The sequence below is a fragment of the Ammospiza nelsoni genome, unplaced genomic scaffold (assembly GCF_027579445.1).
Source record: "Ammospiza nelsoni isolate bAmmNel1 unplaced genomic scaffold, bAmmNel1.pri scaffold_54, whole genome shotgun sequence".
In the NCBI taxonomy this organism is placed as follows: domain Eukaryota; kingdom Metazoa; phylum Chordata; class Aves; order Passeriformes; family Passerellidae; genus Ammospiza; species Ammospiza nelsoni.
This window is the reverse complement of record NW_026683192.1, coordinates 2,065,077-2,077,851: the sequence shown is the minus strand read 5'-3', so window position 1 is coordinate 2,077,851 and position 12,775 is coordinate 2,065,077. Positions and strand designations below refer to the sequence as shown.

General features: G+C 49.2%; 1 protein-coding gene across 1 annotated transcript; it reads right to left on the bottom strand.

Annotated features, from left to right (window-relative positions):
• Nucleotides 1-546: 546 nt before the first annotated feature.
• Nucleotides 547-1,329, bottom strand: LOC132087191 (olfactory receptor 14J1-like). Its single transcript, XM_059493221.1, has one exon. It carries the CDS (start codon nt 1,327-1,329, stop codon nt 547-549), a length of 783 nt encoding a protein of 260 aa, XP_059349204.1.
• Nucleotides 1,330-12,775: the final 11,446 nt, after the last annotated feature.

Sequence of the window (12,775 nt, the reverse complement as noted above, 5' to 3'; positions counted from 1 at the left end):
CCCCAGGCCCTGGGCTGAGGTGTCAGCGCTGCCCCAGCAGTGCCCATGGCCTGTCCTGTCCCTGCTGCAGCCCCGGCACTGCCACCCCCAGGCCTGTGCCCGGCCCCAAGAGCACTCAGGCCCTGCAGCAACACCAGGGCCACCAGGGCAGTGGGGCAGGGCCATGGCAGCAGCACTGGCAACATCAAGTGCTGATGCTGCTGGGCACAGCTGCTGGGCCAGCACTGATCTGCCCCCAGCTCTGCACATAGACATTGCTGCTGCAGCTCCAGAGAAGGTAACAAAAGGACATCTCTGCAGAAAACTCTGCTGGGAGATTCTTTAGTTCCTTTAAAGCCACCAAGAGCACAAAGCCTCATGGATACAATCTCTGGCCACAGTGAAGGTGGAGAGAAACAAAATGAGAAATGGAACAAATATGACATTTCTTTTTGGACAATATGGAAAGAGAAAAATAAAGAAAAAAAAAACCTCTCACTACTGAACCAACAGGAAGTATCAAAGATGACTTTTTTTGCATGTGATTTGCAGAGATTGGCCAGCAGTTTAATGTTTCTGAAACCATCCTGTCATCATTCTCCTCACAGCAGCCTGGTTCCTCAGGCTGTAGATGAGCTCCTGGTTCCTCAGGCTGTAGATGAGGGGATTCAGGGCTGGAGGCACCACTGAGTATGGAACTGACAGGGCTAGATCCAGGGATGGGGTGGAGATGGAGGGGGGTTTCACGTAGGCAAATGTGCCAGTGCTGAGGAAAAGGGAGAGCACGGCCAGGTGAGGGACGCAGGTGGAAAAGGCTTTGTGCCGTCCCTGCTCAGAGGGGATCCTCAGCACTGCCCTGAAGATCTGAACATAAGAGAAAACAATGAACACAAAACAACCAAAATTTAAACAGACACTAGCAGCAAGAAGCCAAATTTCCCTGAGGTAGGAGTGTGAGCAGGAGAGCTTGAGGATCTGTGGGATTTCACAGAAGAACTGGCCCACGGCATTGCCATGGCACAGGGGCAGGGAAAATGTATTGGCTGTGTGAAGCAGAGCAGTGAGAAAGCCACTGGCCCAGGCAGCTGCTGCCATGTGGGCACAAGCTCTGCTTCCCAGGAGGGTCCCGTAGTGCAGGGGTTTGCAGATGGACACATAGCGGTCATAGCACATGATGGTCAGGAGATAAAACTGTGTTGAAATGAAGAACAGAAAGAAAAAGACCTGTGTAGCACATCCAGTGTAGGAGATGTTCCTAGTGTCCCAGAGGGAATTATGCATGGCTTTGGGGACAGTGGTGCAGATGGAGCCCAGGTCAGAGAGGGCCAGGTTGAGCAGGAAGAAGAACATGGGCATGTGCAGGTGGTGGCCACAGGCTACAGCACTGATGATGAGGCCGTTTCCCAGGAGGGCAGCCAGGGAGATGCCCAGCAAGAGGCAGAAGTGCAGGAGCTGCAGCTGCCGCGTGTCTGCCAATGCCAGCAGGAGGAAGTGCCTGATGGAGCTGTTGTTGGACATTTGCTGTCCCTTCGCATGAGGATCTGTAAAATAGTAGTGACAGAGTAATTGGGTTTGGAGAGGAATTGAATTATCCCAGCACAGCTTGGGGGCACTTTCCCCCCACTGCCTGCCCAGGGCTCTGCTGCCTGGAGCTGTCCCTGCCAGCAGCTGCTTCCCTGTGCCCACTGCTTGGCCCTACCAGTGCTGTCAGAGCCAAGCCCAGCCCTGCGGGCTCAGCTCTGCCCTGCAGACCCCTCCCAGCTCTGGCACTGAACAGGGGCAGCTCTGGCTCTGCAGGCTCTTATGAAAACTTCAGAGGAACCCTGAGGAGACTGTAAAAGCAACACTGATGCTGCCTGTGAGGGGCCCTGTGCTGATGTCTGTCACTGCGTGGATTATTCAGATTATTCAGAGAGGGTTTTTTTATAAATTCTATGCCTGAACTGAGAGAGTAATATCTATGTTCAGTTTCTCATCCAGGCAACCCAGTGCAGTAGATTAATAAAGCAGGATTTTCCCTTTTAATCAGCCCCTGCCTTGCTGTGCTCCCTCTATAATCTGCTTGGAAAATGTTCTGCAGTTAAATCCCATGCTGGGAGCAGTCCTGAACAATGCAGCATCCAGAACACACAAGGAGAACACTTCCAAGCCTTACCAGCTCTCTCCTTCCACCCAGATCTTGTCCCCCAGTGCTGGGAGCAGCTGCCAGAGCTGGCTGAGAGCTGTCCCTGGCAGGCAGCAGAGTCCCTGCCCCAGCACAGCACCCTGGGCTGCAGGACCCTGCTCTGCAGGTCAGACCTGGGCACCCCTGGCTGCTCTGCACAAGAGACAATCAGAGAATGTACTCACAGGGTCTGTAGGCATTGGGATGTTCCAGCTTTAGGAGATCACTCCAGGAGCTGCAGTTGCATTGTCCTGCAGGCAGAGGTTCCTGTGCCAAGGGCTGGCAGTGATTCTGCCCCAGGCACTTCTCAGCACCTTCCCAGCCCTGACTGATTGAAGCTCTCTGAGCCTCTGTGCTGTGCCCAGGGTGGCTGCAGGCAGTGCCCCAGCCCTGCTGGGCTGGCAGAAGAGCTGCTCATCAAGAGAAATGTGCTTTTGAAGCTCTTCTTGGTTACCAGGAGCTGTCTCTGTGCCTGCAGCCCAGCCCAGCTCATCAGCACAGACACAGCACAAGGACTTTAATGAGCCTCTGAGGTTTTGTGCTGAGGCCCTGAACATCAATCCCTGAGAGGGAGCTAAAGAAACCTCTCCAGAACTCCAAGGCAGAATTCAACTCCAAAGTTTCTTGGACTTTTAATGGGTCCCAGTGAGGGACACAACTGAGAACGTGTCCCCAGGCCCCAGGCAGAGCAGAGAACTGCAGGCAGTGATGACAGGTGGGGACAAAGAGAATCCAAGTCTTGGTGCCCTGGGGCACAGCAGCAGGGTCTGTGCCACCAAGGGCTGTGAGGAGACACCTTGTCCTGAGGCCCTGGGGCCTCCTGGCACAGCCCCATCCAGGCTGGGCACTGTCAGCCCCTTGTCCTGCCCTCAGCATCCCCCCCAGCCCACATCCCAGTGGCCTCAAGGATCTGCTGGAAGGAGTCCATGGGGAGCCTTTCTCAGGAATGGCCCTGGGGACTCCTGAATGCTCCCTGCAGGGACTTCAGGTTTTCCAAAGTCTTTGGGTTTGGCTTTTGCCTTGGAGTCTCTTAGAGGTGTGTGCAATCATGGCCTCCAATTATCTGCTGTAATTAGTCCCTGGAGAGGCTTTGTCAGTAACAACACTCAGTGGGGCTCATTAATGCTTCAGGGTACTTGAGGTATTTGAAGGTACTTGGTGTTTCCTTTTTGATACAGACTCTGTGAGAGGTTTTGCAATCATGCCCCCAATTATCTGCTTTAATGAGTCCCTGGAGAGCTTTGTACTGACACTCAGTGGGGCTCATTAATGCCTTGAGATACTCAAGGTTTTTAAGGTATTTTATGGACTGAAGAATACTTTTAGGCACTTTTAAGGGTTTTTCTTCCCACACGGAGTCTCTGAGAGGTTTTTGTGCCATCCTGGCCTCCAATTCTCATCTCCAAGGAGTCCATGAGGAGCCTGTGTTGAGTATCTTCCCCGTTTCTGTTTTACAACAAAATAGAACTGAAAGAATTTTTTAAGACTTTCTAAAATCATCCAAATAAACATGGGACAATTAACAATGCCACAACAACCACTAAGACAATAATTGGTCCTGTTTCAGCTAGATGTCATCCAACCCTTTAGTCCCTTGGATTGGAAGATTTTTTTCACCCAGTCTTTGTTTTCCACTTGAAGATTCTTGAACCCTTCCGTAGGTACCTGAATGCTCTTATGGATTGACTCACTGTGGCTGGAGAGGTTCATGCAACACATGCCCTCAGAGTCTACACAGCCATGCCTATGTGCCCAGAGTAAAAACTCTGTTGCTGTTCTGCAAGGTGGCATGTCTGATGGTGTCTATATCTGAGAGCAGGCCACTCAATGTGAGGGAGTTAGCATTGGTTTGCTTACTTAACAGACACCCAAGATGGTCTAATTGTCCTAAAGCTTCAGCTGCAGCCGCCCAAGGTAGTCCAAACTGGGGGTACTACCATCCGATACCTGGATTAAAGCTTTCAAAGCCATCTCTTTGAAATCATCCAATACTTCTCTGAGGATACCTACCTGCTGCTTGATCATCTGGTAGGCTGTGTTGTCCTTCTCCAGCTAGATGGTTGATTGTCAATTCTGCCCTTGCCTCATTATTAGCATAGTCTTCTATTAATTGATTTAGTAAACACTTCCATCCCCCTTCCCACAAAGTGTATTCTGTAGGTGACAACAACATGGTCATAATATATTTTAAATCATAGTGGGTTAAGGCATGTGCTGTAAACATGGCCCTCATTAGGCCATTAAAACAAGGTAAGTCCTTCCTGTGGTCTTTAGCTGCCCTACATTGATTCTTTGATTTCCCTGTAAACCAATGGGTGATACCTCGGATTCTGCCCCCTTCTTTCATAATACCCTAGGGCAATGAGGAGTTTTGAGACTATTTGCCAGTCTCCTTCCTTAACTGCTTGTTTCCAGATCCTTTCCATGGGATCTTCTGGGGTTGAGGGGTGAGGTGGCTCTGGGGAATCCGAACTGTCTTCTGGGGAGGAAGAATAACTTGGAGCAGAAACATTCAGATTAGTAATAGTGTGACCGTTGGGCTTAGTATCTTTGATCATGGGGTTATATTTTTGTTGGAGGGTGAGGCAAAAAGCACTGCCATTTTGTCAGGTGTTGGGGAGGAAGGGCCTTGATCAAGGATGGCGGACTTCCAGGGTGGAGTTCTGGAGGCATGGCCCAGGGTGGAGGTGGAATGATTGATAGTGGGGGCGGTACCCGCAGTTGTGGGGGTGGAGTCTGGAGGTTCATTCAGGGTGGAAAAGAAGGTTGTGGTAGCAGGAAGTGGAGGAGCCAAGATGGAGGGAGGATGGTCGGGCCCCAGAACCACATTCAGGCTCTTTCCATCTTGAGTCTCCCGGGCATGATGTATCTTGGACCATCGTGGACGGTCTGAAAAAGGCAGGTTTGAGAGGAAGTCCTGTATTAGGAGTGACCAATGGATTGAGTTTTCAACGCGCTGATTGCTGGTGAAGGGTCTCAAGGATGGTGTGGAAGATGGGGAGCATGCGGGGTTCAATGTGGTCGCTTTTGATCAAAAGGTTGTACAATTTAACTCTCACTGAGTCCCAAAATTCAATGGTACGGATTTCCTCAGTAGAGGCATCTGGAAAACTTTTAATGATCCACCTCATGATTGATTTAATTCGTTCTTTGAAAATAATATGTCACGATCAGGGAGAATTAAAGCATCCATATATGTTCCTTTCTGCTTTGGAGAGCTGGCTGTCCATTTTTCTCCTTCTCTACCTTATGGGGAAGAGCCACCGGAACACCCCAAATCAATGATTAGACGTGGGTGCATATTGTGAAAACACAGTGGCAAAATGGGCAATAAATGTCTTGCGTTTCCCCAAACCCACCTGCAATCCTATGCAGGTGAAACCGTGGTTGTCCCTACAGATCCTGGGCAAGGTCCCTTGAAGCAATAATGAATCTGCTGGTCCAGGCACAATCCAAAATCCCAGGGAGCACTGGCCTATCCATCAGCTAACCCCAGCTGATGTGACCGACACAGGGAGCCCTGAGTTTTAGGGTCCCTGTTCGGGTGCCAAAAGTCACAGTGAAGCTGGCGGCAACAAACCTCTCTGGTTCCTTGACTTCAGGGCGAGGAGGGGGTTTGATGCAGTTGCCCAAAAAGAACTTTAATACTGTCGTGGGTTGACAGCCTTTATCCCAATATCGTGTGTTGTGTCTGGCAGCTGTGCCTTTTCTCTCTTCCCCCCCCCCCCCCCCCCGCGGCCGTCTTGCCGCGGCGGGGCGGGGAAGAGAGGAGGGGGGGTTTGACCACGCCTCTTTGGCTTTTTGATTTTGCTGCTTGGCTTGGCTAGCCGCTTTGCTTGCTTCCTTTCTGCTTTTTGCGCTGTTTTTTTTCTTTTCTCTTGTTTGCTCATTCTTACCCTCCCCTGAAGATACTGGACTGGCTCCGGACCTGACCTGAGAGCTCCAGGACACCCGAAGCTTGCAAAGAAGAGTGGCGCCCTCTCAACACAGTCTGTTTTGGTTTTCTTTTCTTTTCTTGTGTTGGGGAGTGTTCTTTTGTTACTTGTAAATAAATAGGTTTTGTTTTCCACTTTGCTCCTCCGAGAAATTCCTTCCCGAACCCGGTATTGGGGGAGGGGTGGTTGGAGGTTTGTTTTGTTTTGGAGGGCTCCCTTTTGGAGATTTCCCCTAATTTGTCCTAAACCAGGACAGTATATTTTTTGGTGCATTGGCCGGGAAATTGAGGCCAAAAAAAAAAAACAGTGGAAAAAAACCTATAACAATAATATTTTGGTTTTGGTTATTTTGTGGGCATATTGGTGATTCATAATGTCATTTGGAGTGGAAGTTTGCCGGTATTTCTGGTCTCTAGGGGTTTTTGAAGTTTTGCTACCCTTATGGTCCCTGGGATTATTTCCTTACTCAAAAATAGCTCTGGTGTTGTCCCTAATAAGTAGTTTTTGTAAGCGGGGGGCACTAACCAGAATAGTCATTGTACTGGTCTTATGTGTGATGATGTGTCGGTCAGGAATGTATGGACTGTTGTTATGGCTGTGTACTCAGTTTGTTTGGGGAGAAGAAGGGGAAGGGGTTTTTCAGCCTGTGTCTTCCTTCTTCTCCTCCAAACTGTTGATATCTCTATTAGAAAATACTGAATTTCCCCTGAGTTTGAAAGAAACCATCTTTCTGGCATTTAATTTATTAAGCCTTTTCTATACTGTCTGGAGTGTGTATAAAATGAAAGCTGAAATTTCTAGAGGGGTTAGAGACACTCCTGACTCAGGAGTAAAACAAAGCAGGAAAAATCTTGACTGGAGTGGGAAATGGGAGGATATGGGCCAGACTTTAAAGGGATTTTCTGATCCTATAGACTGGGACTTTCCATCTGATCAAATTCAGAATCCAGTCGAGGTGGCAAAGTATTTGAGGGACAAGTGCCATGGTAATACTAAGGAAGAAAGGATTACTGCAGTGAGCTGGGCCTTGGCATTTGTTTACCATATTCTGCTAGATACTGTGGAGCAGCAGATAGCAGAAAGGGAACAGGGAGATAAGTTAGTTACTACCCCAGTGACCCAGGCTGCAGCTAACATCCCAGGCTCCAGGCTAGCAGCTGAATCAGACAGTAGGCCCCAAACCATGGCTGTTGCAGCTAATACAAGAGGTGGAAAGTGTAAAGGCAAGAATGATCGAAAGGTGGAGGATGATGATGATGATGATGCAGGAGAAGGACCCTCACCAAAATCAGAGGCCACATCAAGGGGCACAGAATCTGGAGCTAATATTGACTTCTTTTCTCTGAAGGACCTCAGAGGCCTAAGAAAGGATTACAGACGACAGCCTGACGAATCTATAATTAGTTGGTTAGTCCGCCTTTGGGATGCTGCAGGGGAGGTTACGATTTTGGATGGTACCGAAGCGAGGCATTTGGGATCCCTGTCACATGATCCTGTCATCGATCAAGGTATGATGAGGGCGGCTAACCCTCACAGCCTCTGGGAACGGGTCCTAAGAAGCGTAGCAGAACGATACCTGTGTACGGATGATCTCTATATGCAGCAGACACGGTGGAAGACCATAGAACAGGGGATCCAATGCCTGAGAGAGATGGCGCTGGCAGAGCTCATTTTCTCAGATGATACAACAACTAGGAATCCGGACCTGGTACCATGCACACCTGTGATGTGGAGGAAACTTGTGCGACTTGGGCCACCTGAATACGCTTCTGCCCTAGCAATAATGAAGCGGGATGATACATATGAGACTGTGCTCGATATGGCAAAGAAGCTTTGAGCGTATGCAGATGCTGTGCATGGCCCAACTCATGCCAGAATTGCAGCAGTGGAAACCCGACTGCAGAAACTAGAGGACAAAATAGAGGAGAATCATAAGAAACTCCGGGAAGAGATTAAGGAGGACCTTATTCAAATCTCAGCTGTACAAATTAGAGGTCCTGGTGTCCAACGCTGGCGCTCCTTTGATGGGGAGAGAAGGTACATCCTACGGGCTGAGTTATGGGCTTTCCTGCGTGAGTCTGGAGAAGACATGAGGAGATGGGATGGAAAACCCACCGCTGCTTTGGCACAACGGGTGCGTGATTTGAAGAAAAGAGAAAGTATCACCAAAAGGATAGCAGCTCCGGTCACTCGTCGCCGAGATGTTAAGTATGCTGATGACGATGACATGTCCGATCCCCTTGAAGGAACTTCTAAGGCATATGACTAAGGAAAGAAGGACAATTTGGCTTAGAGGGGCCCTGCCTCCAGCCAGGAAGAGGCACGGGAGAACCGGGTTTTTTGGAAGGTGTGGATCAGATGGCCTGGCACATCAGAGCCACAAGACTATGAAGGATTGGTTGACACTGGATCACAGTGTAGCTTAATGCCATCGGAACACGTGGGGACAGAACCTATTTCCATTGCTGGAGTGACGGGGTGATCACAACAGTTGACTTTGTTGGAAGCTGAGGTGAGCTTGACTGGGAAGGAATGGCAGGAACACCCGATTGTGACTGGTCCAGAGGCTCCGTGTATTTTGGGCATAGACTTTCTCCGGAATGGCTATTACAAAGATCCTAAGGGATTCAGGTGGGCTTTTGGAATAGCTGCAGTGGAGATAGAAGGTATTAAACAATTGAATACCTTGTCTGGACTATCAGAGAACCCATCTGCAGTGGGACTCTTGAAGGTAGAGGAGCAACGAGTGCCAATTGCCACCTCAACAGTGCACCGCAGGCAGTACCGGACGAATCGAGATGCCGTGATCCCCATCCACAAAATGATCCGAGAGCTGGAGAGCCAAGGGGTGGTCAGTAAAACCCACTCACCCTTTAACAGCCCTATCTGGCCTGTGCGAAAATCTGACAGAGAATGGAGATTGACTGTGGACTATCGTGCCTTGAATGAAGTGACTCCACCACTGAGTGCGGCTGTACCGGACATACTGGAACTAGAGTACGAGCTGGAGTCTAAGGCAGCAAAGTGGTACGCGACCATCGATATTGCTAACGCATTTTTCTCCATTCCTCTGGCAGCAGAATGCAGGCCTCAGTTTGCTTTTACATGGAGGGGAGTGCAGTATACCTGGAACCGACTGCCCCAGGGGTGGAAACACAGTCCTACCATCTGTCATGGACTGATCCAGGCTGCACTAGAAGAGGGTGAGGCTCCAGAACATCTGCAATATATTGATGATATCATTTTTTGGGGGAGCACGGCAATAGAAGTGTTCGAGAAAGGAGAGAAGATAATTCATATTCTCTTGGAAGCTGGATTTGCCATTAAGAAGAGCAAAGTCAAGGGACCTGCGCGAGAAATTCAGTTCTTGGGGGTGAAGTGGCAAGATGGATGGCATCAGATTCCTGCGGATGTTATTAACAAAATCACTGCCATGTCCCCACCAACTGATAAAAAGGAAACACAAGCTTTCTTAGGTGCTATAGGTTTCTGGAGGATGCACATCCCTGAGTATAGTCAGATTGTGAGACCCCTTTATCTGGTTACCCGCAAGAAGAACGACTTCCATTGGGGCCCTGAGCAGCAGCAAGCTTTTGTCCGAATCAAGCAGGAGATCGCTCATGCTGTAGCCCTTGGTCCAGTCAGGACGGGACCAGATGTGAAGAACGTGCTCTACTCTGCAGCCGGGAGCCATGGTCTGTCCTGGAGCCTTTGGCAGAAGGTACCTGGCGAGACCCGAGGCCGACCATTGGGATTTTGGAGTCGGAGCTACAGGGGGTCTGAAGATAACTATACCCCAACAGAAAAGGAAATCTTGGCCGCCTATGAAGGAGTCCAAGCCGCCTCGGAGGTGATTGGTACAGAGGCACAACTTCTTCTGGCACCCCAACTACCGGTGTTGGGATGGATGATCAGAGGAAAGGTTCCCTCTACCCACCATGCCACCAATGCTACTTGGAGTAAGTGGATTGCCCTCATTACGCAGCGCGCTCGAATTGGGAAGTTAAATCGCCCTGGGATCCTGGAAATAATTACAAATTGGCCCGAAGGTGAAAGCTTTAGTGTCACGGATGAGGAACAAGAGCCAGTGACCCGGGTTGAGGAAGCTCCGCCATACAATCAGTTGCCAGCAGAAGAAAAACATTATGCTCTATTCACCGATGGTTCTTGTCGCGTCATAGGGATGAAACGGAGGTGGAAAGCAGCTGTGTGGAGTCCCACTCGACGGGTTGCAGAGGCTACTGAAGGAGAAGGTGAATCCAGTCAATTTGCTGAAATCAAAGCTATTCAACTGGCCCTAGGTATTGCAGAGAGGGAGAGGTGGCCAAGGCTCTATTTGTATACCAATTCTTGGATGGTAGCCAACGCTCTATGGGGATTGCTGAAGAGATGGAAAGAGGCGAACTGGCAGAGCAGAGGAAAACCAATTTGGGCTGTGGAAGAGTGGAAAGATATAGCTACTCAGTTAGAGAAGTTACCTGTGAAGGTTCGCCATGTAGATGCCCATGTCCCCAGAAGCAGAGCTAATGAAGAGCAGCAAAACAACCAGCAAGTCCATCAGGCTGCAAAGATAGGGGAGTTGAAGATAGATCTCGACTGGGAGCATAAGGGAGAGTTATTCTTAGCACGATGGGCCCATGATGCCTCAGGCCACCAGGGTAGAGATGCCACCTATAAGTGGGCACGAGACCGAGGGGTGGATCTAACCATGGACAGTATCTCTCAGGTTATTCGTGACTGTGAGACGTGCGCTGCCATTAAGCAGGCCAAGCGGGTGAAGCCCCTCTGGTATGGGGGGCGGTGGTCTAAGTACAAATACGGGGAGGCCTGGCAGATTGATTACATCACACTGCCTCAAACCCGCCAGGGCAAGCGCTATGTACTAACCATGGTAGAAGCCACCACGGGATGGTTGGAAACCTACCCTGTGTCTCATGCTACAGCTTGTAACACTATCTTGGGCCTTGAAAAGCAGGTCCTTTGGAGGCACGGTACTCCCGAGAGAATTGAGTCGGATAATGGAACTCATTTTAAAAACAATCTTATTAATACTTGGGCTAGGGAACATGGCATTGAGTGGGTATACCATATCCCCTTTCATGTACCAGCTGCAGGGAAAGTGGAAAGGTACAATGGATTGTTAAAAACCACCTTAAAAGCATTGGGTGGGGGGTCTTTAAAAAACTGGGAGCAGCATTTGGCAAAGGCTACCTGGTTAGTTTACACTCGAGGTTCCACCAACTGAGCGGGTCCTGCTCAGTCTGAGCTCCTTAATATAGTAGATGAGGATAAAGCCCCGTGGCCCATGTCAGAGGCTTGTTGGGAAAGACAGTATGGATCGACCCTGCCTCAAGTACAGACAAACCCATCCGTGGGATTGTCTTTGCTCAAGGACCAGGTTATACATGGTGGATAATGCAGAAAGATGGAACAACACGGTGTGTACCTCAGGGAGACCTGATTGTGGGATGAGACTCATATATGAATGTCATTTTTTGTTGAATGTGAGACAGAATGAAACTGTAAGTGTCAAAGGTCTGAGCAAGTAAGATGAGAGGAATGCGCAAGTGTCAAAGGCGTGAGTAAGTGAAATTAAAGATTTTATTGTATGTTCATGATAAGGGATAAGGGGTGGAGTGTCGTGGGGTGACAGCCTTTATCCCAATATCGTGTGTTGTGTCTGGCAGCTGTGCCTTTTCTCTCTCCCCCCCATCCCCAGCCGTCCTGCCACGGCGGGGCGGAGACGGAGGAGTGAGTGTGACCGGGCACTTTCGCTTTTGGCTTTTGGCTGCTTGGCTTGCCGCTGCTTGCTTGCTTGCTTGCTTGCTTGCTCCTGCCTCGGCCCCTAGCTGATAGCTGCTTTTTTGCTGCTTTCTGCTTTCTGCGCTGTTTTTTTCTTTTCTTTCATTCCTTCTTTCTTACCCTTCCCTGAAGATACTGGACCGGCTCCGGACCTGACCTGAGACGTCCAGGACCCCTGGAGTCTGCAAGAGAAGCTCAGCGCCCTCCACAACACTGCCTGGTTTCTTTTCTTTTCTTGTGTTGGGGAGTGTTCTTTTGTTACTTGTCAATAAATAAGTTTTGTTTTCCACTTTGCTCCTCTGAGAAATTCCTTCCTGAACCCGGTATTGGGGGAGGGGTGGTTGGAGGTTTGTTTTTGTTTTGGAGGGCTCCCTTTTGGAGATTTCCCTTAATTTGTCCTAAACCAGGACACTCTGGAATGAACAAAGGCTGCAGGTAAAACGTGTTTAATTACTTTCAGAATGCTACCAGTAATTGTGCTAACATTATGGTTATTAATATCTTTGGGATGTGGAATGCAAAATGATCAATTAACCACTCTTCATTCTAGAATGAGGAGAGAGGTACAAACGGAAACACAGGTGATAAAGGTTTCTAATGCAGTTCGGGCTGAGAATGTAATGATTGGATTAGTCAAAGATTTTGCCAAAATGCAAAACACCAGCCGAATAACTGCCTGCCTGCCAATACCAAAGGCAGCAGGAGACCCAGTAAACTGGGGAATCATAACATCAAAACTACCTGAAATACAAAAGAACAAAACAATTACATGTAAACTGGTACCTGAATCGAGGCAAGTCACAGAAACAACTCTGGTATGGGAATGTGAGGCCAAGGATAAGAAAGATCAGATAGAACCTTGGGACAGTGCGTGGTCTGTGAGTATTCTTCAAAG

Excerpts from the sequence above, each read along its gene's own strand:
- LOC132087191 (XM_059493221.1), bottom strand. The coding sequence starts at position 1,329 with ATGTTCTTCTTCCTGCTCAACCTGGCCCTCTCTGACCTGGGCTCCATC.